Source organism: Pleurodeles waltl, chromosome 2_2 (assembly GCF_031143425.1).
Source record: "Pleurodeles waltl isolate 20211129_DDA chromosome 2_2, aPleWal1.hap1.20221129, whole genome shotgun sequence".
In the NCBI taxonomy this organism is placed as follows: domain Eukaryota; kingdom Metazoa; phylum Chordata; class Amphibia; order Caudata; family Salamandridae; genus Pleurodeles; species Pleurodeles waltl.
The window spans coordinates 1,123,073,774-1,123,097,782 of NC_090439.1; the positions used below are offsets into that span (position 1 = coordinate 1,123,073,774).

The window sequence follows — 24,009 nt, forward strand, 5'->3', positions numbered from 1 at the left end:
CTGTTTTGAGACTTTCGAAGACCAAGAGGTATTTTACTTGTCAAAACACGGAGCCTAACAAGGTGTTGCGCCACCCTTTTAACAGAGTAATATGCAGTGGTGTCATGAGGGGTGTGTGGAGGCCTGGACAGGATAAGGCTCTGGGTCAGCAACCTAGGGGTCCACATAATAATCTTCCCAATGATCATCCCCATACCTGGATCACAGTGTCTTGGTGATGTAGATCCTATCTGAATCCATGTGGTCTGAGAGAAAAGACTGTTGTGACCGAGAAGGTGGTGGTAGTAGTGTCTGATGTTGTGGAATAAAGGGGTAGGAGCTTCAGTGGTGAAATCTGTTACTGGAATGCAGCCACGGCTCCTCCTCAGTGGCGGAAGAGCGTCACCCCCACTGGCTCAGAGCCAGCTTTTCAGCTGCTGGCTGAGCCAGCATGTGCAGGGCAGGGCTGGGCCATGGGAGGTGGGGAAGGAAGAGTGGAGTGGAGTGGACAGCACTAAAGTGCGCATGTCAGTTTGGCCCGGCGTCTTAGGCCAGCCAAACAGACATGCGCACTTCAGTTTCACCAACCCAGCTGTATTTGACAGCCGGGTTGGAGAAACAGGACAGACTCACTGTAAACCAGCACGCTCAGGCCAATCCCTCGCTGCTCTCATGCTTGGTAATAGCACGAGAGCAGCACAGGGATCCTCTGATGCTGCTGGGACTAGGAAGAGGAGTGCGAGGTGGCCAGCAGCACCAGGTACATTTTAAATTTTTAATTATTAACCCCCTCCCGCCACCCACCCCACTACTTTTCAATTGCATTGGCTGCCACTGCTGGAAAGGTAATTTAAAAAAAAAAGCAACAACAAAAAAAAGCACAAACAAGAACTTAATCCAGTTTCACGATTTATTAAACAAGAAAAATAAAACCTTTCAATGAGAGGAAAATTTTTCCATCACGAGTGCTCTAGTCACCACCAAACTGGACAACAAGTAATCAGGTTCGAAATGTCCGAACCACCAACACATCGCCTATAGCACACCAGCCGCTGGCTCAGCATATACTCAATGCATGGGATGGGGTTATCTGGTGCTTAGTACTTGTACATTCCTTCTACTTCATCTAAGTTACAGTTCATATTTGCATGTACTTCTGTGGGTGTAATTTGAAGGAGGTTATATACAATAATTCAATTCATTTCATCTTTAAAAGCTATTTCCCAGCTCTTCAGTGTTTAGGTCATTTTTTTTGCTGCGTTGATAGTGAATGCTCCAAACGCTTGAGTGCTACAGGTAACATAAGACAAGGTATTGTCCATGAAGATGCTATGAAATTGCCTAATCAGCAGACTCCAGTATATTTCATGGTTTATAAATAAATGCTGTAAAACATTCACCTCTTATGTTGCAATAATATTATGCAAACAATATGTTAATTGTTGTTAGAAAAGGAGAAAATAAGTTAGATCCTTGGAATGCGGTCAGGAATGCCTCTACAAATGGGATGTTTCTGGAGATGCTGAACCACCGAACTGTGCTATTTTAGTGTAACCTTTTGGAAATCAAAATATTCTTCAGATCAAAACTTAACACTCAAAATCTGATTTTACTGAAGCACAAAACTTGAAGTAGATATTAATACACTCTTGAATTAATGCAAACCACTGAACAATTCCTTGAAAAACTAAAGGGAATGAACAATAAATGGGATGCTATATATGTATATATCCTACTCGCAAATCAGTATATCCTTCTGTGTGCTTTCATAAAGTGACTATTTAAAGATTTCTGAATGACACAAAGGTCAAACTAGGAGAAAACTGATAATTCTTAATATGAGTTTATACGGCCTTCTGAGGGATAAACCTATTTTAATTTGGCAGACTACTTTGTTACCCCATAGATTGTACAGACCACGAGGTCAAAGCCAATAATAGAAATGTAGCCTCACCACTTGCATGGCTTAGACCCTCTCAGTGACACTGCCTCAAAAGGAGCAATAAAACACAATGTGTTAGACTAGACTTGCTTTTCTCTTCTCAACAGCTCTACCTTTTGTATTGCGGATCTCACAGCATGGCCACCTGAGGCACTGAGATTCGCCACACAGTATTGCTAAAACTGGAATTCGTAGAAGGTGGTTACAAATTTTAGCCAAATTTGGCCTTGCCTACTAGTTTATTAGCAGTATGGAGTGCAGGTCATAGGCTGAGAACAAGGTATGCTTTGACACACAAGGTAAATATTCAGAAAAAAAGGGGTAAAAAAAAAAAAAAAAGTCAATGGTCAACATTTCTACATCCCATACTGACAAGGGAAGTAATTGCATGATCCATCTGGATGTCTCTCTCAGGCAGAGATGGGGATTTACAAATGTGTGGGCATTTAAGGGATTATATTTATTAAAATTATGCAATTATGAGAGGTCATACAAGGATGCATTTTTGGGTCACAATAACAGGAGATAAGGGCAAATAAAACCCCTATCCACTAGGAAACAAATGACAGCAGCAGTTTGTACTGTGCACCAAAAGCACCCAGTACATCAGTAACGCTAATAACGTAAGCAATTGGGTGTAGGACTGTAAAACTTTACCAAGCACTGACAAACTGTGTGGAGATCACATGAGCTACTAGCATCCCTATCCATGTTGAGGAACTCCAGACCTGGCATACTAGAGTGTGGTGTGAAAACAAATAGGCTCATAAAGGTTCACTTTGGCTGCAAAGGCAGCCAGGACCGTGTTCCCATTACTTTATAAAAAAAAAAAAAAAAGTATTCCCACTCACCCAGTCATGCACTCGCCCATTCACACACAACACTGAATGAAGCCGCTTTCATAAGACATACTGGAAAAACTTTACTCACATATTTCTACAATGTTGAAAAAAAAAAAAAAGATGAAGATAAGTTAAAAGTCTGTTCACGCCGAGAGATCACTGTTATCGAACCTCTCTTGGTCATACACCTCCGCTACCACCTTCCTGCCGGCGAACCAGCGGCCGTTCAATGCATTGATGGCTTTATGGGTTTCAGAGACCATTGAAAATTCAACAAAGATCTTCACAATGATTTCAGCATCTTCCTCTTCCCCTTGCTTCTCCTGGTAAATGATAACCCGGTTCACTGCTCCAAATTTGCCGCACTCTTCTGTCACCTCTCCTTCCAGGTCATCGTCTATGTCCCTTGGGTCCACCATGTTTCTGAGCACCATTACGGTGGACTGAAAAAAAAGAGAAGAAAATAAAGTACCACTAAGTGCTAAATTTCAGTCTATGATCAACACTTACGAAGCAACTATTAAGACGGATCACAACTTTATTTGGTGGAAAGTGTTTCTATTCATCTATATTTATTGAGCTGTACATAACCTTAATCCACAGTATAATGCACCTGAAGGTATGATGCCAACAGTAGCAGTGGTAAGTCAGTGTGGAAAAGAAAAATGTAGCAGAAAAAGAGTAGACGAGACCTGTAAACCAGTAAGCACATGAATCAACACCTAAACCCTGACGACTGCATACAGCAAGGAACAAGAAAAGGAACAGAAACCCAATGTCACCTAGAATGACTCATGAAATGAAAACTTAAGTTGCTCTTAGTTTTACCTAACTCTCAACTCAAACTAGAGTCCCTCCTTACAACTACTTCAGGAGTGCAAATCGTCATCTCAGAATATTCAGAAACCAGCACGTCCTAAATCTGAAAAAATAAAAAAATCTGGTACAAGTTTTAATCATGTTCAGAATCAAGTACATCAAATCCTTACTATAACCTACCCAAATCCAAACTCACACCATTAAAAGTTGTCATTCTGCAGCTCGAATAATCTCCAGTAAGAAACAAACTGACGACAAACTAATTGTGCCCTCTCTAAACTGGTATCCTCTATTGGCATGAAGTATCTACAAACCCGGACTCCGCTATAAAGCACTGCTGCTCAGCACCCCAACCTACTCCCACTCTGATGAAACGAAGAACCTCAGGAGCAAGTTCTCCCTTAATCTCAATTCAATGTACGCAAGTTAAATGAAAATGTCACTTACCCAGTGTACATCTGTTCGTGGCGTCAGTCGCTGAAGATTCACATGTTGTGCATAGCCCGCCATCTGGTGTTGGGTCGGAGTGTTACAAGTTGTTTTTCTTCGAAGAAGTCTTTCGAGTCACGGGACCGAGTGACTCCTCCTCTTCGTCTCCGTTGCGCATGGGCGTCAACTCCATCTTCGATTGTTTTCCCCGCAGAGGGTGAGGTAGGAGTTGTGTTGTAGTAACAGTGCCCATGCAATGGAGTGACTAAGTATGTACCTATAAAAGGTTTAAATAATATATTTACAAATGTACAAAGCTTAAGCTAACTTCCGAACTGCTACAGGCTCCCGGGGAGGCGGGTGGGCACATGTGAATCTTGAGCGACTGACGCCACGAACAGATGTACACTGGGTAAGTGACATTTTCAGTTCGATGGCATCTGTCGCTGGAGATACACATGTTGTGCATAGACTAGTAAGCAGTTATTTCCCCAAAAGCGGTGGCTCAGCCTGTAGGAGTGGAAGTAGTTTGAAATAAGGTTCTTAACACGGCTTGACCTACTGTGGCTTGTTGTGCGGATAGCACGCCTATACAGTAGTGCTTGGTGAACGTGTGAGGCGTAGACCATGTGGCTGCCTTACATATTTCGTTCATTGGAATATTTCCTAGAAAGGCCATGGTAGCACCTTTCTTTCTGGTTGAGTGTGCCCTTGGTGTAATGGGCAGCTGTCGTTTTGCTTTAAGGTAGCAGATTTGGAAGCACTTAACTATTTATTGCATTCCAAAAACCTCATGCAGGAAACCCAATATCAAAACAAGGTATAGCCAGATGGATAGTGGTTTAGTTTTCCTGATGTTTTTTGTTCTGTCAATGTAGTACATTAATGCTCTTTTGACATCTAATGTATGTAGTGCCCTCTCAGCTACGGAATCTGGCTGTGGGAAGAACACTGGTAGTTCTACCGTTTGATTTAGGTGGAACGGTGAAATAACCTTTGGTAAAAATTTAGGATTAGTCCTTAGGACTACCTTATTTTTGTGTAGTTGGATAAAAGGTTCTTGTATTGTAAACGCTTGAATTTCGCTTACTCTTCGTAGAGATGTGATGGCGATGAGAAATGCAACTTTCCAGGTTAGGAACTGTATTTCGCAAGAGTGCATGGGTTCGAAAGGTGGACCCATGAGTCTTGTTAGGACAACATTGAGGTTCCATGAAGGAACGGGTGGTGTCCTTGGTGGTATAATTCTTTTAAGGCCTTCCATAAATGCTTTAATGACTGGTATCCTATATAGTGAAGTTGAATAGGTAACCTGCAGGTATGCAGATATTGCCGCAAGGTGTATTTTAATGGAAGAGAAAGCTAGGTTAGATTTTTGTAAGTGTAGCAAGTAACCCACTACATCCTTTGGAGATGCGTGTAATGGTTGGATTTGATTCTGATGGCAGTAGCAAACAAACCTTTTCCATTTGCTTGCATAGCAGTGCCTAGTGGATGGCCTTCTGGCTTGCTTTATGACCTCCATACATTCTTGGGTAAGTTCTAAGTGTCCGAATTCTAGGATTTCAGGAGCCAGATTGCTAGATTCAGCGATGCTGGATCTGGATGCCTGATCTGTTGGTTGTGTTGACAGATCTGGCCTGTTGGGCAATTTGATGTGGGGTACTACTGATAGGTCTAGCAGTGTTGTGTACCAGGGTTGCCTTGCCCAAGTTGGTGCTATCAATATGAGTTTGAGTTTGTTTTGACTCAATTTGTTTACTAGATAAGGAAGGAGAGGGAGAGGGGGAAAAGCGTATGCAAATATCCCTGACCAGTTCATCCATAGGGCATTGCCCTGGGACTGCCTGTGTGGGTATCTGGATGCAAAGTTTTGGCATTTTGCGTTCTCTTTTGTTGCAAACAAGTCTATTTGAGGCGTTCCCCAAAGTCTGAAGTAAGTGTTTAGAATTTGGGGGTGAATTTCCCATTCGTGGACCTGTTGGTGATCTCGAGAGAGATCGTCTGCAAGTTGATTCTGGATCCCTGGAATAAACTGTGCTATTAGGCGAATGTGGTTGTGAATTGCCCATCGCCATATCTTCTGTGCTAGAAGGTTCAACTGCGTTGAGTGTGTCCCCCCCCTGTTTGTTTAGATAATACATTGTTGTCATGTTGTCTGTTTTGACAAGAATGTATTTGTGAGTTATGATTGGTTGGAAAGCCTTTAGTGCTTGAAAAACTGCTAGCAGTTCTAGGTGATTTATATGCAGTTTTGTTTGATGAACGTTCCATTGTCCTTGTATGCTGTGTTGATCGAGGTGTGCTCCCCACCCCGTCATGGAAGCATCTGTTATTACGTAATGTGGCACTGGGTCTCGGAAAGGCCGCCCTTTGTTTAAATTTATACTGTTCCACCATAGAAGCGAGAGATATGTTTGGCGGTCTATCAACACCAGATCTAAAAGGTGACCCTGTGCTTGTGACCATTGTGATGCTAGGCACTGTTGTAAGGGCCTCATGTGCAGTCTTGCGTTTGGGACAATGGCTATGCATGAGGACATCATGCCTAGGAGTTGTAATATCATTTTTGCTTGTACTTTTTGTGTTGGGTACATGCGTTGTATGATATTGTTGAAATTTTGAATTCTTTGTGGACTTGGAGTGGCTAGTCCTTTTGTTGTGTCTATTATGGCTCCTAGGTATTGTTGTACCTTGCAAGGCAGAATGTGTGATTTTGCAAAGTTGACGGTGAAACCAAGTTTGTAGAGGTGTTTTGTATGACCTGATTTGTGTGGTGTGAGCACCTTGTCAGTGAGTTGGTCTTGATTAGCCAGTCGTCTAGATACGGGAATACGTGTATTTGCTGCCTTCTGATGTGTGCAGCCACTACTGCTAGACATTTTGTAAAGACTCTTGGTGCGGTTGTTAAACCAAACGGCAATACTTTGAACTGGTAATGTATTCCTTTGAATACAAACCTTAGGTATTTCCTGTGCGACTGATGTATTGGTATATGGAAATACGCGTCTTTGAGGTCTAAGGTTGTCATGTAGTCCTGTAGTTTTATCAATGGTAACACTTCTTGTAGCGTGACCATGTGAAAGTGATCTGATTTGATGTAGGTGTTTAGTATTCTGAGGTCTAGGATTGGTCTCAGTGTTTTGTCCTTTTTTGGTATTAAGAAGTAGAGTGAATAAACTCCTGTGTTTATTTGTGACTTTGGTACTAGTTCGATTGCATTCTTTTGCAACAATGCTTGGACTTCTATTTCTAGACGGTCGGAATGTTGTTTCGATAAATTCTGTGCTTTTGGTGGTATGTTTGGAGGGAATTGTAGAAATTCTATGCAATAACCATGTTGGATAATTGCGAAGACCCAAGTGTCTGTAGTTATTTCTTTCCATGCTTGGTAGTAATGACCTATTCTTCCCCCCACTGGTGTTGTGTGGAGGGGATGAGTGACATGTGAGTCACTGCTTGGTTGTAGGGGTTTTGGGGCTTTGAAATGTTCCCCTATTCCTAGGGAATTGTCCCCCTCTATATTGGCCCCGAAAACCTCCCCTGTACTGTCCCTGGTAGCTGGACGGTGTTGCCTGTGAGGTGCTGGCTTGTGTGGCCTGACCCCGAAACCCCCCTCTAAAGGTTGTCTTGCGGAAGGTGCTGTAAGTGCCTCTGCTCTGCGGGGAGTAGAGTGCGCCCATGGCTTTAGCAGTGTCAGTGTCCTTTTTCAGTTTCTCAATTGCCGTGTCCACCTCTGGTCCGAACAGTTGTTTCTCATTGAAGGGCATATTGAGCACTGCCTGCTGTATCTCTGGTTTAAAACCAGACGTTCGTAGCCATGCGTGCCTTCTTATAGTCACAGATGTGTTAATTGTCCTTGCAGCTGTGTCTGCTGCGTCCATAGAGGAGCGAATCTGATTATTAGATATGTTCTGTCCTTCCTCAACCACCTGTTTCGCCCTCTTTTGTAGTTCCTTGGGTAGATGCTCAATGAGGTGTTGCATCTCGTCCCAATGGGCTCGGTCATAGCGCGCAAGTAGTGCTTGAGAGTTAGCGATGCGCCACTGGTTTGCAGCTTGTACTGCGACTCTTTCCGGCTGCATCGAACTTGCGGCTCTCTTTATCTGGGGGTGGTGCATCCCCAGATGTGTAAGTTGGCTCTCTTGCGAGCTGCTCCTACTACGACAGAATCTGGTGGCAGCTGTGTGGTGATGAAAACAGGGTCTGTGGGAGGCGCTTTGTATTTCTTTTCAACCCTTGGTGTGATTGCCCTACTCTTGACCGGCTCCTTGAAGATTTCCTTTGCGTGCCGAAGCATTCCTGGGAGCATAGGCAGGCTTTGGTAGGAGCTGTGGGTGGATGAGAGGGTGTTGAATAAGAAGTCATCCTCGACTGGTTCTGAGTGGAGGTTTACGTTGTGGAACTCTGCCGCTCTAGCCACCACTTGTGAATAAGCTGTGCTGTCTTCTGGTGGTGAGGGCTTTGTGGGATACGCCTCTGGACTGTTGTCCGACACTGGGGCATCGTATAAGTCCCAGGCGTCTTGGTCCTGGTCACCTTGGCTCACGTGGTGTGAGCCGGGGAATGTGATGGAGTTTGTGCTGGCGAAACGTTAGTTACAGGTGGAGGAGAGGGTGGCGGAGTTACCTTTTTCACCATTTTTGTTTGTGGTGCTTGGTCTGTTTGAAACTCCAGTCTCCTTTTTCTCTTAATAGGGGGAAGGGTGCTTATTTTCCCTGTTCCTTCCTGTATGAAAATACGTTTCTGCGTATGGTCCACTTCGGTGGATTGCAACTCTTCCTCAAATCTATGCTTTCGCATCTGAGAGGACAAGGACTGCTCCTCTGAATAGGAACAGGTAACTGGGTCGGTTGCGGGTCGTTTCGGCACCGAAACCCTGTCTGTATGCTTTTTCGGCTCCGAGGTGACCACCTTCTTTTTTTAGAGTCGAAACCTCTCTGCGTCGATCTTCCTCGGTGCCGCTGTCTCGGCGTCGAGCCGTTTCGGCACCGCTATCTCGGCGTCGATCCTTTTCAGCAGCACTTTCTCGGTCCCGAGAAGGCTGCGTGCCGGTGTCTCGACCGGAGTCGGACGATCTCGGCACTTTGTCGGCCTTTTTCGGTGCCGATGGTCGGTCACCGAATTTATGGGTCGAGCCATGGCCTGGTGGCAGTGGCGTCCCCTGGGCCTTGTCACTTTTCTTTTGTTTCTTCAACGTCTTACTCACAGTTCTTGGATCGTCGAATTCCTCGGAGTCCGATTCGTGGATCGAGAAGGTTTCTTCTTTCTCTTGTTCCTCGAACTCTCGGTGCGCTGTTGGCGTGGACGCCATCTGAAGTCTTCTGGCTCGACGGTCACGAAGTGTCTTTCGGGACCGGAACGCACGACAGGCCTCGCCAGTCTCTTCACTGTGCTCAGGCGACAGGCACAGGTTACAGACCAAATGTTGGTCTGTATACGGGTATTTGTTGTGGCATTTGGGACAGAAACGGAACGGGGTCCGTTCCATCAGCGTTGTTGTACACGCGGTCGGGCCGACCAGGCCCCCACGGGGGATCGAAAGCTACCCCGAAGGGCACCGGAGCTCTTCAATCTTCGATGCGGTGTCGATTCAATCTAAGCCGATCCCGAACGCAACAATACCGACGTAATCTTCCGATAGATAGCTAACTTTCCGTTCCGAAACTCGGAGCGACAGGAACACGTCCGAACCCGATGGCGGAAAAAAAACAATCGAAGATGGAGTCGACGCCCATGCGCAATGGAGACGAAGAGGAGGAGTCACTCGGTCCCGTGACTCGAAAGACTTCTTCGAAGAAAAACAACTTGTAACACTCCGACCCAACACCAGTTGTCGGGCTATGCACAACATGTGTATCTCGAGCGACAGATGCCATCGAACACATTATTCCACGCTGAAATGTTTGTGCTTCGAAAATGCAATGGCTGGCTCTCTCAAACAATCACAATGTACCAGACAACGTTAACCAGTGCATTCTGTAATCCTCTATATGCTTATACATCCTCATCTTATGCTTCTCTAATCAATGTCCAATTAATGCCTTTCACTTTTTGAATGAAATGTTGACACCTACATCTTCCAAGGTTCACTGTCTTATTCTTCCTGTATACAGATAAACATTTTGAAGGTGCAATGAGAAATGTGTAGAACACCAGAGTTTCTATAGATGATCATACTTTATCACTCAGTATCTTTGTATAGTAATTCGTTTTGATGTAATTTACTCTGACTTACTGTAAAGAAATGGCTCCCTGTTGCAGTTACCCCCCACTTTTTGCCGGATACTGACTTGACTGAGAAGTGTGCTGAGGCCTGCTAACCAGGCCCCAGCACCAGTGTTCTTTCCCTAACCTGTACTTTTGATTCCACAATTGGCACACCCTGGCACCCAGATAAGTCCCTTGTAACTGGTACCTCTGGTACCAAGGGCCCTGATGCCAGGGAAGGTCTCTAAGGGCTGCAGCATGTATTATGCCACCCTAGAGACCCCTCACTCAGCACAGACACTGCTTACCAGCTTGTGTGTGCTAGTGAGAACAAAATGAGTAAGTCGACATGGCACTCCCCTCAGGATGCCATGCCAGCCTCTCACTGCCTATGCAGTATAGGTAAGACACCCCTCTAGCAGGCCTTACAGCCCTAAGGCAGGGTGCACTATACCATAGGTGAGGGTACCAGTGCATGAGCATGGTACCCCTACAGTGTCTAAGCAAAACCTTAGACATTGTAAGTGCAGGGTAGCCATAAGAGTATATGGTCTGGGAGTCTGTTTTACACGAACTCCACAGCACCATAATGGCTACACTGAAAACTGGGAAGTTTGGTATCAAACTTCTCAGCACAATAAATGCACACTGATGCCAGTGTACATTTTATTGCAAAATACACCCCAGAGGGCACCTTAGAGGTGCCCCCTGAAACTTAACCGACTGTCTGTGTAGGCTGACTAGTTCCAGCAGCCTACCACACTAGAGACATGTTGCTGGCCCCATGGGGAGAGTGCCTTTGTCACTCTGAGGCCAGTAACAAAGCCTGCACTGGGTGGAGATGCTAACACCTCCCCCAGGCAGGAGCTGTAACACCTGGCGGTGAGCCTCAAAGGCTCACCCCTTTGTCACAGCACCGCAGGACACTCCAGCTAGTGGAGTTGCCCGCCCCCTCCGGCCCCGGCCCCCACTTTTGGCGGCAAGGCCGGAGAAAATAATGAGAACAACAAGGAGGAGTCACTGGCCAGTCAGGACAGCCCCTAAGGTGTCCTGAGCTGAAGTGACTCTAACTTTTAGAAATCCTCCATCTTGCAGATGGAGGATTCCCCCAATAGGGTTAGGATTGTGACCCCCTCCCCTTGGGAGGAGGCACAAAGAGGGTGTACCCACCCTCAGGGCTAGTAGCCATTGGCTACTAACCCCCCAGACCTAAACACGCCCTTAAATTTAGTATTTAAGGGCTACCCTGAACCCTAGAAAATTAGATTCCTGCAACAAAAAGAAGGACTGCCTAGCTGAAAACCCCTGCAGAGGAAGACCAGAAGACAACAACTGCCTTGGCTCCAGAAACTCACCGGCCTGTCTCCTGCCTTCCAAAGAACTCTGCTCCAGCGACGCCTTCCAAAGGGACCAGCGACCTCTGACTCCTCTGAGGACTGCCCTGCTTCGACGACAAGAAACTCCCGAGGACAGCAGACCTGCTCCAAAAAGACTGCAACTTTATCCAAAGGAGCAGCTTTAAAGAACCCTGCAATCTCCCCGCAAGAAGCGTGAGACTTGCAACACTGCACCCGGCGACCCCGACTCGGCTGGTGGAGAACCAACACCTCAGGGAGGACCCCCGGACTACTCTACGACTGAGTACCAAAACCTGTCCCCCGAGCCCCCACAGCGCCGCCTGCAGAGGGAATCCCGAGGCCTCCCCTGACCGCGACTCTCTGAAACCTAAGTCCCGACGCCTGGAAAAGACCCTGCACCCGCAGCCCCCAGGACCTGAAGGACCGGACTTTCACTGCAGAAGTGACCCCCAGGAGTCCCTCTCCCTTGCCCAAGTGGAGGTTTCCCCGAGGAAGCCCCCCCTTGCCTGCCTGCAGCGCTGAAGAGATCCCTTGATCTCTCATTGACTTCCATTGCGAACCCGACGCTTGTTCTAACACTGCACCCGGCCGCCCCCGCGCCGCTGAGGGTGAAATTTCTGTGTGGGCTTGTGTCCCCCCCGGTGCCCTACAAAACCCCCCTGGTCTGCCCTCCGAAGACGCGGGTACTTACCTGCTGGCAGACTGGAACCGGGGCACCCCCTTCTCTCCATTGAAGCCTATGCGTTTTGGGCACCACTTTGAACTCTGCACCTGACCGGCCCTGAGCTGCTGGTGTGGTAACTTTGGGGTTGCTCTGAACCCCCAACGGTGGGCTACCTTGGACCAAGAACTGAACCCTGTAAGTGTCTTACTTACCTGGTAAAACTAACAAAAACTTACCTCCCCCAGGAACTGTGAAAATTGCACTAAGTGTCCACTTTTAAAAATAGCTATTTGTGAATAACTTGAAAAGTATACATGCAATTGAAATGATTCAAAGTTCCTAATGTACTTACCTGCAATACCTTTCAAACAAGATATTACATGTTAAATTTGAACCTGTGGTTCTTAAAATAAACTAAGAAAATATATTTTTCTATAACAAAACCTATTGGCTGGATTTGTCTCTGAGTGTGTGTACCTCATTTATTGTCTCTGTATGTACAACAAATGCTTAACACTACTCCTTTGATAAGCCTACTGCTCGACCACACTACCACAAAATAGAGCATTAGTATTATCTCTTTTTACCACTATTTTACCTCTAAGGGGAACCCTTGGACTCTGTGCATGCTATTCCTTACTTTGAAATAGCACATACAGAGCCAACTTCCTACACTTACACTAGGGTAGGCAGCGCTATTAAATAAATACAAACTGAGAAAACAGGACGGTTCCAATGAGCTTGGAGCAACAGATTAACTATAAAGGTAACTTTATTCTCAATCTCAACCCATTAGTAGGTTCTACAGCATGTACAAAAGAGTAGGGAGAAAACACTTTTGGCCTGCTTGGCTCCAGCACACATGTTCCATAGAACATTCAGATCAAATTATGCTCCTCTCCAAAAGAGGCTGGAAGAGCTTAATCTATTCAAACAGCATGTGGTATAACCCAGTGGTTGTCCTATATACATGCTTGAAGGTCACAAGAGCTGCTTTGGCTGTAGAGCAGTCAGGCAGATGGGGGTCTATCCTGTGTTAATGCTAAACTAAGTGAAGGATATAATCCAAATTACCTTGGTGACCTTTGCTGCAGCTCAGCTGGTATCAATGCAACACAATTCAAAGAGGTTAAGTCTGCAAGAAGCAAGTCCTTAAATTACATAAGTAGAAACTCAGCATGCTGATCAATAAAGTTGGTGAGAGTCCACCTCTTATTCCTGTTGATGAAATGTAATGTCACCTGCAAGAGAGACTTGTGCATTCGATGTACACCAGCTTGGCCCTTCTATTTACTGCAAATGGTTCCAATTATGAAAGGCAGTAGCAAGGAAAGTCCCTTAATCCTGTGTGGTATATGTTCAGACCACAGAAGTGGCTTTATATCTCACGAAGCTGAGCATTCCAACGCCACACAAAAGAGAGTCCAGAGGCTAAGCAACAAACTGCACTACAATTACAGTTGCAGTGCAGGATGCCGAAATTAATGTAAACAATACGCATATAAAGGAAACAGGGTGTGATACTGTGGGTCATAGAGAAGCAAACTGCAGTAGGACAAATGCGTAACATGGCAACTATGTAGAACATAAGCTTTTTTTTTTTAGGCTCATGATACTCCAGCACATGGGACTTACCTCCTGTTTGCGCATGAGTTTCTGCATGACCATGTGACGGGCGCTGCTTCCCGATATACTCATGTGCTCCTGCTCGCTAAGCATCTCTGGCCGCTCTGCTTCCAACAAGGTCTCCTCTTCGTCCTTCTCTTTCTTAATTTCCACCAGATTCAGTGTGGGTGGACTAGACAGCACTGGGTTCACAATACCGACCTGTGGAATAGTGATTGGAATAGGAGGCCGTGCTGGGGTCACACCTACAAAGGAACAATAAAGAACATTCAAAAAGAAAGCTGTGTGCTCCTTTCAGCCTCTCAAACCAAGTATAGCTGTAGGCATTATAAAAGCTTAGTCCATTTGATTAAATGATCTCATTAGATTTAAATAATGCAGTTCTTAATACCTAAATGTTGTTCAGTTCACACACTTAAAATATCTCCCAGCCATGACTGATAATTTAAAATTTGTGACATAACTTCCCTAATTTAAGCCTTTCTTCAAGTCTATAAAATCTAAGCACAATGATTCGCGTGACTGAATCTAACGCAATGTTATGAATTCTTGAAGTAAACTATTTCGATACCCATTTTTTAGAGCTGGACAAGATGGGGTAGAAACAACGTTCCACAAATGATTTTCACTACTTAAGTGGTCTAGATTCCAGAACACTTCTGGTCGAGCAGCCAGCGACTCAAAAGATCACATCTCAGTGGCTGCTGTCTTGTGTGTTAGATGGGGGAACCAGTCTTCAGTGGAAGAGTTCATACGTTTATATCTTCTCACCTGTAATGACGCCAGGTGCCTGGGCTGCCATGACGGCCTGCGGTAATGCCCCCAGGGGCTGTGCTAATGTCAGTGCGGGAGACACTAGCCCAGGAGAACCTAATGAAGCCAGAACACTAGTTCCTGTAACCGCTTCCTGCAAACAAAAAGAAAAAGCAAGTTTCAATATCATACAAATCACCATTTAGACAGGCTCACTGCAACTTCTGTAAGCACAGACCACCAATCCACTTCTACATTTGAAAACACTTTGCTCACATGTTTCACCTGCTCACCTGTCCATGCTCTGGCTTGGGTAGAGGCAGGAGTGAAGACCGCAAACCTGACAGACTTTGCCCAAGCAGATCACATATACATACAACAGTTCCTCCCAAACAATGCTATATCTCCTGTTAAAGGACACCTGCCATGCAGCTGGTGCACCACTTCCTTCTTTGTCCGACAGTAAGGGAAGAGGTCAGGGTGTTCGTTTGGCCAGCAAGTGTTTTCACTTCTCCCTGGCTGGAAGGCATTCAATAGTATACGTGGATAAGGAGACCTCTTTTTGTACTAAGCTGCATGCAGTGTTCTTCAGGGCAGCGGTTTGCCACTCAATTTGCTCAACATCTATGCCCAGCATTTACAGAACAGGTTATACCGCAGACAGTGTCCCATCTTGCAAGTGATCCCAATGGGAATCGGTCACACTGGGCTTCTATTTAGTACCATATATACTTTGATGCATTACAAATAGTGAACTTAAACGAAAGATAAAACTGAGTTCCTTCTTGGTTCATCTAAGGGCAAGTACAGTAAGACTGAGGTCAGGTAGGACACCCAAGGAGGGGCCACTGACCACCAATCTATATGCTTTGATGGACTTCTAACCAGACTCCTCACTTTTGACAATTCCCCAGTTGTCAAACTGGATCCGAAAACTTTTAAGCAGTACCGCTCTCCAACAATAGGTAGTGTGGTGCAGATTTGCACTGATGCCATTCTGCTCCAGAAATAACGTTCAGGCCCTACTTCAGGCGCCACTCCTGCACGTTGACATCCATTCCTTTCTTTTTGAGCCACCAATTGCAGATCTGGAGCTACGTCGTAGCAGAGACAGCTTTTCGTCCAATACTTACTGTACAGGGGAATGTCACCGCCCAAAAGAACCGAACTTAAACCCGGTTTTGACATTCAAAAACAAATGTGTGTGAGCCAGATCAGGCGTGCCTGGTGTCAGGCCTGCAGTCAATATGCCTGGTCCATAAGTTGCAGGAGTCGTTCCAGTTAGTGGTCAAAGTCACGCACCACGTTTTTGGGTAAGCAGAACAAAAACACAAAAATTCCTAGCAGGACTCATACTCCTGAGAAGGCGCATTGGAGTCTCCATGCCCTTGTAACAGTTCATTTTTGTTGCGGCACCCCTTCCCTCGCAGCTTGGTGGTGAAGGTGTCCACAAGACGGACAAACCTTAATACCTTCCAGACAACACCAATAGGAAGTCCTGCAGCCTAACTTATGCCATCCTAAGTGACCCACACAAAGGTTGCACACAGCCTGCCATTGGAGACTGTCCTGTTGCAAGCCCAGAGTGAAAACATGACATGGCACACTTACAGTGTGCTATGCCAAAGTCACTGCATGTATTACATGTAACTCACCCCTGCAGCAGGCCGCATTATAATACATGTGAGGACTTGTCTGCATGACCAAATATGCCCCTGTGATGTCTAGTTCTACTGCAAGATACTGCAAGAGAATATGAAAACCATCTTAAGGTATGTACTAGGCACTGGTCACTGCGAGTTACCCAGCTACATACCGGCTTCCCTGAAAACTATTGTAAGGAAATGCCTCCTTGGCATGGTTACCCCCTGACTTTTTGCCTTTGCTGATGCTATGTTTTGAATTGAAAGTGTGCTGAGGCCTGCTAACCAGGCCCCAGCACCAGTGTTCTTTCCCTAACCTGTACTTTTGTATCCACAATTGGCACACCCTGGCATCCAGATAAGTCCCTTGTAAATGGTACCACTGGTACCAAGGGCCCTGATGCCAAGGAAGGTCTCTAAGGGCTGCAGCATATATTATGCCACCCTGGAGACCCCTCACTCAGCACAGACACCCTGCTTGCCAGCTTGTGTGTGCTGGTGAGAACAAAACGAGTAAGTCGACATGGCACTCCCCTCAGGGTGCCATGCCAGCCTCTCACTGCCTATGCAGGTATAGATAAGTCACCCCTCTAGCAGGCCTTACAGCCCTAAGGCAGGGTGCACTATACCATAGGTGAGGGCACCATTGCATGAGCACTGTGCCCCTACAGTGTCTAAGCAATACCTTAGACATTGTAAGTGCAGGGTAGCCATAAGAGTATATGGTCTGGGAGTCTGTTTTACACGAACTCCACAGCACCATAATGGCTACACTGAAAACTGGAAAGTTTGGTATCGAACTTCTCAGCACAATAAATGCACACTGATGCCAGTGTACATTTTATTGTAAAATACACCCCAGAGGGCACCTTAGAGGTGCCCCCTGAAACCTTAACCAACTATCTGTGTAGGCTGACTGGTTCCAGCAGCCTGCCACACTAGAGACATGTTGCTGGCCCCATGGGGAGAGTGCCTTTGTCACTCTGAGGCCAGTAACAAAGCCTGCACTGGGTGGAGATGCTAACACCTCCCCCAGGCAGGAGCTGTCACACCTGGCGGTGAGCCTGAAAGGCTCACCCCTTTGTGCCAGCACCGCAGGACACTCCAGCTAGTGGAGTTGCCCGTCCCCTCCGGCCCGGCCCCCACTTTTGGCGGCAAGGCCGGAGAAAATAATGAGAAAAACAAGGAGGAGTCACTGGCCAGTCAGGACAGCCCCTAAGGTGTCCTGAGCTGAAGTGACTCCAACTTTTAGAAATCCTCCATCTTGCAGATGGAGGAGTCCCCCAATAGGATTAGGGATGTGACCCCCTCCCCTTGGGAAGAGGCACAAAGAGGGTGTACTCCCCCTCAGGGCTAGTAGCCATTGGCTACTAACCCCCCAGACCTAAACACGCCCTTAAATTTAGTATTTAAGGGCTCCCCTGAACCTAAGAATTTAGATTCCTGCAACTTACCGAAGAAGACTGCTGAGCTGAAAACCCCTGCAGAAGAAGAAAGAAGACACCAACTGCTTTGGCCCCAGTCCTACCGGCCTGTCTCCTGCCTTCTAAAGAACCCTGCTCCAGCGACGCTTTCTCCAGGACCAGCGACCTCTGAATCCTCAGAGGACTGCCTTGCTTCCAAGAGACCAAGAAACTCCCGAGGACAGCGGTACTGCTCCAAAAAGACTGCAACTTTGTTTCGAAGGAGCAGATTTAAAGACCCCTGCAACTCCCCGCAAGAAGCGTGAGACTTGCAACACTGCACCCGGCGACCCCGACTCGACTGGTGGAGAACCAACACCTCAGGGAGGACCCTCCGGCGACTCCGTGAGTAACCAAAGTTGTCCCCCCCTGAGCCCCCACAGCGACGCCTGCAGAGGGAATCCCGAGGCTCCCCCGGACCGCGACTGCCTGAACTCCATTTCCCAACGGCTGGAAAAGACCCTGCACCCGCAGCCCCCAGCACCTAAAGGAACGGAACTCCTGTGCAGGAGTGACCCCCAGGAAGCCCTCTCCCTTGCCCAGGTGGTGGCTACCCCGAGGAGCCCCCCCTTGCCTGCCTGCAACGCTAAAGAGATCCCTTGATCTCTCATTGATTTCCATTGAAAACCCGACGCATGTTTCTACACTTCACCCGGCCGCCCCAGTGCCGCTGAGGGTGTACTTTTTGTGTGGACTTGTGTGTCCCCCCGGTGCCCTACAAAACCCCCCTGGTCTGCCCTCCGAAGACGCGGGTACTTACCTGCTGGCAGACCGGAACCGGGGCACCCCCTTCTCTCCATTGAAGCCTATGCGTTTTGGGCACCTCTTTGACCTCTGCACCTGACCGGCCCTGAGCCGCTGGTGTGGTAACTTTGGGGTTGCTCTGCACCCCCAACGGTGGGCTACCTTGGACCCAAACCTAAGACTTGTAAGTGATTTACTTACCTGACAAAACTAGCAAAAACTTACCTCCCCCAGGAACTGTGAAAATTGCACTAAGTGTCCACTTTTAAAACAGCTTATTGTGTTTTATGTGAAAAGTATACATGCTAATGTAATGATTCAAAGTTCCTAAAGTACTTACCTGCAATACCTTTCAAATGAGATATTACATGTAGAATTTGAACCTGTGGTTCTTAAAATAAACTAAGAAAATATATTTTTCTATAACAAAACCTATTGGCTGGATTTGTCTCCGAGTGTGTGTTCCTCATTTATTGCCTGTGTGTATGTACAACAAATGCTTAACACTACTCCTTGGATAAGCCTACTGCTCGACCACACTACCACAAAATAGAGCATTAGTATTATCTCTTTTTGCCACTATCTTACCTCTAAGGGGAACCCTTGGACTCTGTGCATACTATTCCTTACTTTGAAATAGTGCATACAGAGCCAACTTCCTACACCTATGGTGTCAGTGTTTACCTCATCTTTAATGAACCGATTCTAATGCTATTATTGGATTTAGCATGACATGCACCCAGAGGGCACATTAGAGGTGCCCCCTGAAGCCCCACTAGCACTTTAGTGTGCTGGTTGACAGGTCGGCCACCCCGCCATCAAAGACAAGTTTGACCCCCCTCTCCCCACCCCCTTGGAGGACAGCCCAGAACCTCAACAACTGGGAAAGATCTCCCTTGGAGCACATGAGCTACTCAACTGCATCTGCAGGCACCACTCACAATGTACAGTACTCCGTCCTGTTGGCCATCAGGCCCACAGAGGGAGCACTAAGCCAGGAGAAGATGGCTTGGAGCTCAGCCCTGCCACTTCAAAGTCCAGAGAAGCTGACCCCTCCCAAAGTCTCCCTACACCTATACCTGGGGTGCTGGACCCCTTGAAGCAACAAAGGCTTGTTGGTAGTTGTAGGAAGTTGGCTCTGTATGTGCTATTTCCAAGTAAGGAATAGCATGCACAGAGTCCAAGGGTTCCCCTTAGAGGTAAGATAGTGGCAAAAAGAGATAATACTAATGCTCTATTTTGTGGTAGTGTGGTCGAGCAGTAGGCTTATCCAAGGAGTAGTGTTAAGCATTTGTTGTACATACACATAGACAATAAATGAGGTACACACACTCAGACACAAATCCAGCCAATAGGTTTTTGTATAGAAAAATATCTTTTCTTAGTTTATTTTAAGAACCACAGGTTCAAATTCTACATGTAATATCTCATTCGAAAGGTATTGCAGGTAAGTACTTTAGGAACTTCAAATCATCAAAATTGCATGTATACTTTTCAAGTTATTCACAAATAGCTGTTTTAAAAGTGGACACTTAGTGCAATTTTCACAGTTCCTAGGGGAGGTAAGTATTTGTTAGGTTAACCAGGTAAGTAAGACACTTACAGGGCTTAGTTCTTGGTCCAAGGTAGCCCACCGTTGGGGGTTCAGAGCAACCCCAAAGTCACCACACCAGCAGCTCAGGGCCGGTCAGGTGCAGAGTTCAAAGTGGTGCCCAAAACACATAGGCTAGAATGGAGAGAAGGGGGTGCCCCGGTTCCGGTCTGCTTGCAGGTAAGTACCCGCGTCTTCGGAGGGCAGACCAGAGGGGTTTTGTAGGGCACCGGGGGGGACACAAGCCCACACAGAAATTTCACCCTCAGCAGCGCGGGGGCGGCCGGGTGCAGTGTAGAAACAAGCGTCGGGTTTGTAATGGAAGTCAATGGGAGATCTAGGGATCTCTTCAGCGCTGCAGGCAGGCAAGGGGGGGGGTTCCTCGGGGAAACCTCCACTTGATCAAGGGAGAGGGACTCCTGGGGGTCACTCCTCCAGTGAAAGTCCGGTCCTTCAGGTCCTGGGGGCTGCGGGTGCAGGGTCTCTCCCAGGTGTCGGGACTTAGGATTCAAAGAGTCGCGGTCAGGGGAAGCCTCGGGATTCCCTCTGCAGGCGGCGCTGTGGGGGCTCAGGGGGGACAAGTTTTGGTACTCACAGTCTTAGAGTAGTCCTGGGGTCCCTCCTGAGGTGTTGGATCGCCACCAGCCGAGTCGGGGTCGCCGGGTGCAGTGTTGCAAGTCTCACGCTTCTTGCGGGGAGCTTGCAGGGTTCTTTAAAGCTGCTGGAAACAAAGTTGCAGCTTTTCTTGGAGCAGGTCCGCTGTCCTCGGGAGTTTCTTGTCTTTTCGAAGCAGGGGCAGTCCTCAGAGGATGTCGAGGTCGCTGGTCCCTTTGGAAGGCGTCGCTGGAGCAGGATCTTTGGAAGGCAGGAGACAGGCCGGTGAGTTTCTGGAGCCAAGGCAGTTGTCGTCTTCTGGTCTTCCTCTGCAGGGGTTTTCAGCTAGGCAGTCCTTCTTGTAGTTGCAGGAATCTAATTTTCTAGGGTTCAGGGTAGCCCTTAAATACTAAATTTAAGGGCGTGTTTAGGTCTGGGGGGTTAGTAGCCAATGGCTACTAGCCCTGAGGGTGGGTACACCCTCTTTGTGCCTCCTCCCAAGGGGAGGGGGACACAATCCTAACCCTATTGGGGGAATCCTCCATCTGCAAGATGGAGGATTTCTAAAAGTTAGAGTCACCTCAGCTCAGGACACCTTAGGGGCTGTCCTGACTGGCCAGTGACTCCTCCTTGTTTTTCTCATTATTTTCTCCGGCCTTGCCGCCAAAAGTGGGGCCTGGCCGGAGGGGGCGGGCAACTCCACTAGCTGGAGTGTCCTGCTGGGTTGGCACAAAGGAGGTGAGTGTAAGGAAATGCCTCCTTGGCATGGTTGCCCCCTGACTTTTTGCCTTTGCTGATGCTATGTTTACAATTGAAAGTGTGCTGAGGCCTGCTAACCAGGCCCCAGCACCAGTGTTCTTTCCCTAACCTGTACTTTTGTATCCACAATTGGCAGACCCTGGCATCCAGATAAGTCCCTTGTAACTGGTACTTCTAGTACCAAGGGCCCTGATGCCAAGGAAGGTCTCTAAGGGCTGCAGCATGTCTTATGCCACCCTGGAGACCTCTCACTCAGCACAGACACCCTGCTTGCCAGCTTGTGTGTGCTAGTGAGGACAAAACGAGTAAGTTGACATGGCACTCCCCTCAGGGTGCCATGCCAGCCTCTCACTGCCTATGCAGTATAGGTAAGACACCCCTCTAGCAGGCCTTACAGCCCTAAGGCAGGGTGCACTATACCATAGGTGAGGGTACCAGTGCATGAGCATGGTACCCCTACAGTGTCTAAACAAAACCTTAGACATTGTAAGTGCAGGGTAGCCATAAGAGTATATGGTCTGGGAGTTTGTCAAACACGAACTCCACAGCACCATAATGGCTACACTGAAAACTGGGAAGTTTGGTATCAAACTTCTCAGCACAATAAATGCACACTGATGCCAGTGTACATTTTATTGTCAAATACACCCCAGAGGGCACCTTAGAGGTGCCCCCTGAAACTTAACCGACTATCTGTGTAGGCTGACTAGTTTTAGCAGCCTGCCACAAACCGAGACATGTTGCTGGCCCCATGGGGAGAGTGCCTTTGTCACTCTGAGGCCAGTAACAAAGCCTGCACTGGGTGGAGATGCTAACACCTCCCCCAGGCAGGAATTGTCACACCTGGCGGTGAGCCTCAAAGGCTCACCTCCTTTGTGCCAACCCAGCAGGACACTCCAGCTAGTGGAGTTGCCCGCCCCCTCCGGCCAGGCCCCACTTTTGGCGGCAAGGCCGGAGAAGATAATGAGAAAAACAAGGAGGAGTCACTGGCCAGTCAGGACAGCCCCTAAGGTGTCCTGAGCTGAGGTGACTCTAACTTTTAGAAATCCTCCATCTTGCAGATGGAGGATTCCCCCAATAGGGTTAGGATTGTGACCCCCTCCCCTTGGGAGGAGGCACAAAGAGGGTGTACCCACCCTCAGGGCTAGTAGCCATTGGCTACTAACCCCCCAGACCTAAACACGCCCTTAAATTTAGTATTTAAGGGCTACCCTGAACCCTAGAAAATTAGATTCCTGCAACTACAAGAAGAAGGACTGCCCAGCTGAAAACCCCTGCAGCGGAAGACCAGAAGACGACAACTGCCTTGGCTCCAGAAACTCACCGGCCTGTCTCCTGCCTTCCAAAGATCCTGCTCCAGAGACGCCTTCCAAAGGGACCAGCGACCTAGACATCCTCTGAGGACTGCCCCTGCTTCGAAAAGACAAGAAACTCCCGAGGACAGCGGACCTGCTCCAAGAAAAGCTGCAACTTTGTTTCCAGCAGCTTTAAAGAACCCTGCAAGCTCCCCGCAAGAAGCGTGAGACTTGCAACACTGCACCCGGCGACCCCGACTCGGCTGGTGGCGATCCAACACCTCAGGAGGGACCCCAGGACTACTCTGATACTGTGAGTACCAAAACCTGTCCCCCCTGAGCCCCCACAGCGCCGCCTGCAGAGGGAATCCCGAGGCTTCCCCTGACCGCGACTCTTTGAACCTAAAGTCCCGACGCCTGGGAGAGACCCTGCACCCGCAGCCCCCAGGACCTGAAGGACCGGACTTTCACTGGAGAAGTGACCCCCAGGAGTCCCTCTCCCTTGCCCAAGTGGAGGTTTCCCCGAGGAACCCCCCCCTTGCCTGCCTGCAGCGCTGAAGAGATCCCGAGATCTCTCATAGACTAACATTGCGAACCCGACGCTTGTTTCTACACTGCACCCGGCCGCCCCCGCGCCGCTGAGGGTGAAATTTCTGTGTGGACTTGTGTCCCCCCCGGTGCCCTACAAAACCCCCCTGGTCTGCCCTCCGAAGACGCGGGTACTTACCTGCAAGCAGACCGGAACCGGGGCACCCCCTTCTCTCCATTCTAGCCTATGCGTTTTGGGCACCACTTTGAACTCTGCACCTGACCGGCCCTGAGCTGCTGGTGTGGTGACTTTGGGGTTGCTCTGAACCCCCAACGGTGGGCTACCTTGGACCAAGAACTAAGCCCTGTAAGTGTCTTACTTACCTGGTTAACCTAACAAATACTTACCTCCCCTAGGAACTGTGAAAATTGCACTAAGTGTCCACTTTTAAAACAGCTATTTGTGAATAACTTGAAAAGTATACATGCAATTTTGATGATTTGAAGTTCCTAAAGTACTTACCTGCAATACCTTTCGAATGAGATATTACATGTAGAATTTGAACCTGTGGTTCTTAAAATAAACTAAGAAAATATATTTTTCTATAACAAAACCTATTGGCTGGATTTGTCTCTGAGTGTGTGTACCTCATTTATTGTCTATGTGTATGTACAACAAATGCTTAACACTACTCCTTGGATAAGCCTACTGCTCGACCACACTACCACAAAATAGAGCATTAGTATTATCTCTTTTTGCCACTATCTTA

General features: G+C 47.5%; 1 protein-coding gene across 2 annotated transcripts in view; it reads right to left on the reverse strand.

The window, feature by feature from the left end:
* Positions 1-875: 875 nt before the first annotated feature.
* Positions 876-24,009, reverse strand: part of PUF60 (poly(U) binding splicing factor 60) — a 269,830-nt gene continuing 246,696 nt past the window's right edge. For both annotated transcript variants that reach the window (XM_069220967.1, XM_069220966.1), the window contains 3 exons: positions 14,641-14,776; positions 13,879-14,114; positions 876-3,206 (listed from right to left, as the gene is read on the reverse strand). In XM_069220967.1, the coding sequence (XP_069077068.1) occupies positions 2,907-3,206; positions 13,879-14,114; positions 14,641-14,776 (672 nt within the window). In that variant the 3' untranslated portion in view covers positions 876-2,906. The remainder of the gene's footprint in view (positions 3,207-13,878; positions 14,115-14,640; positions 14,777-24,009) is intronic.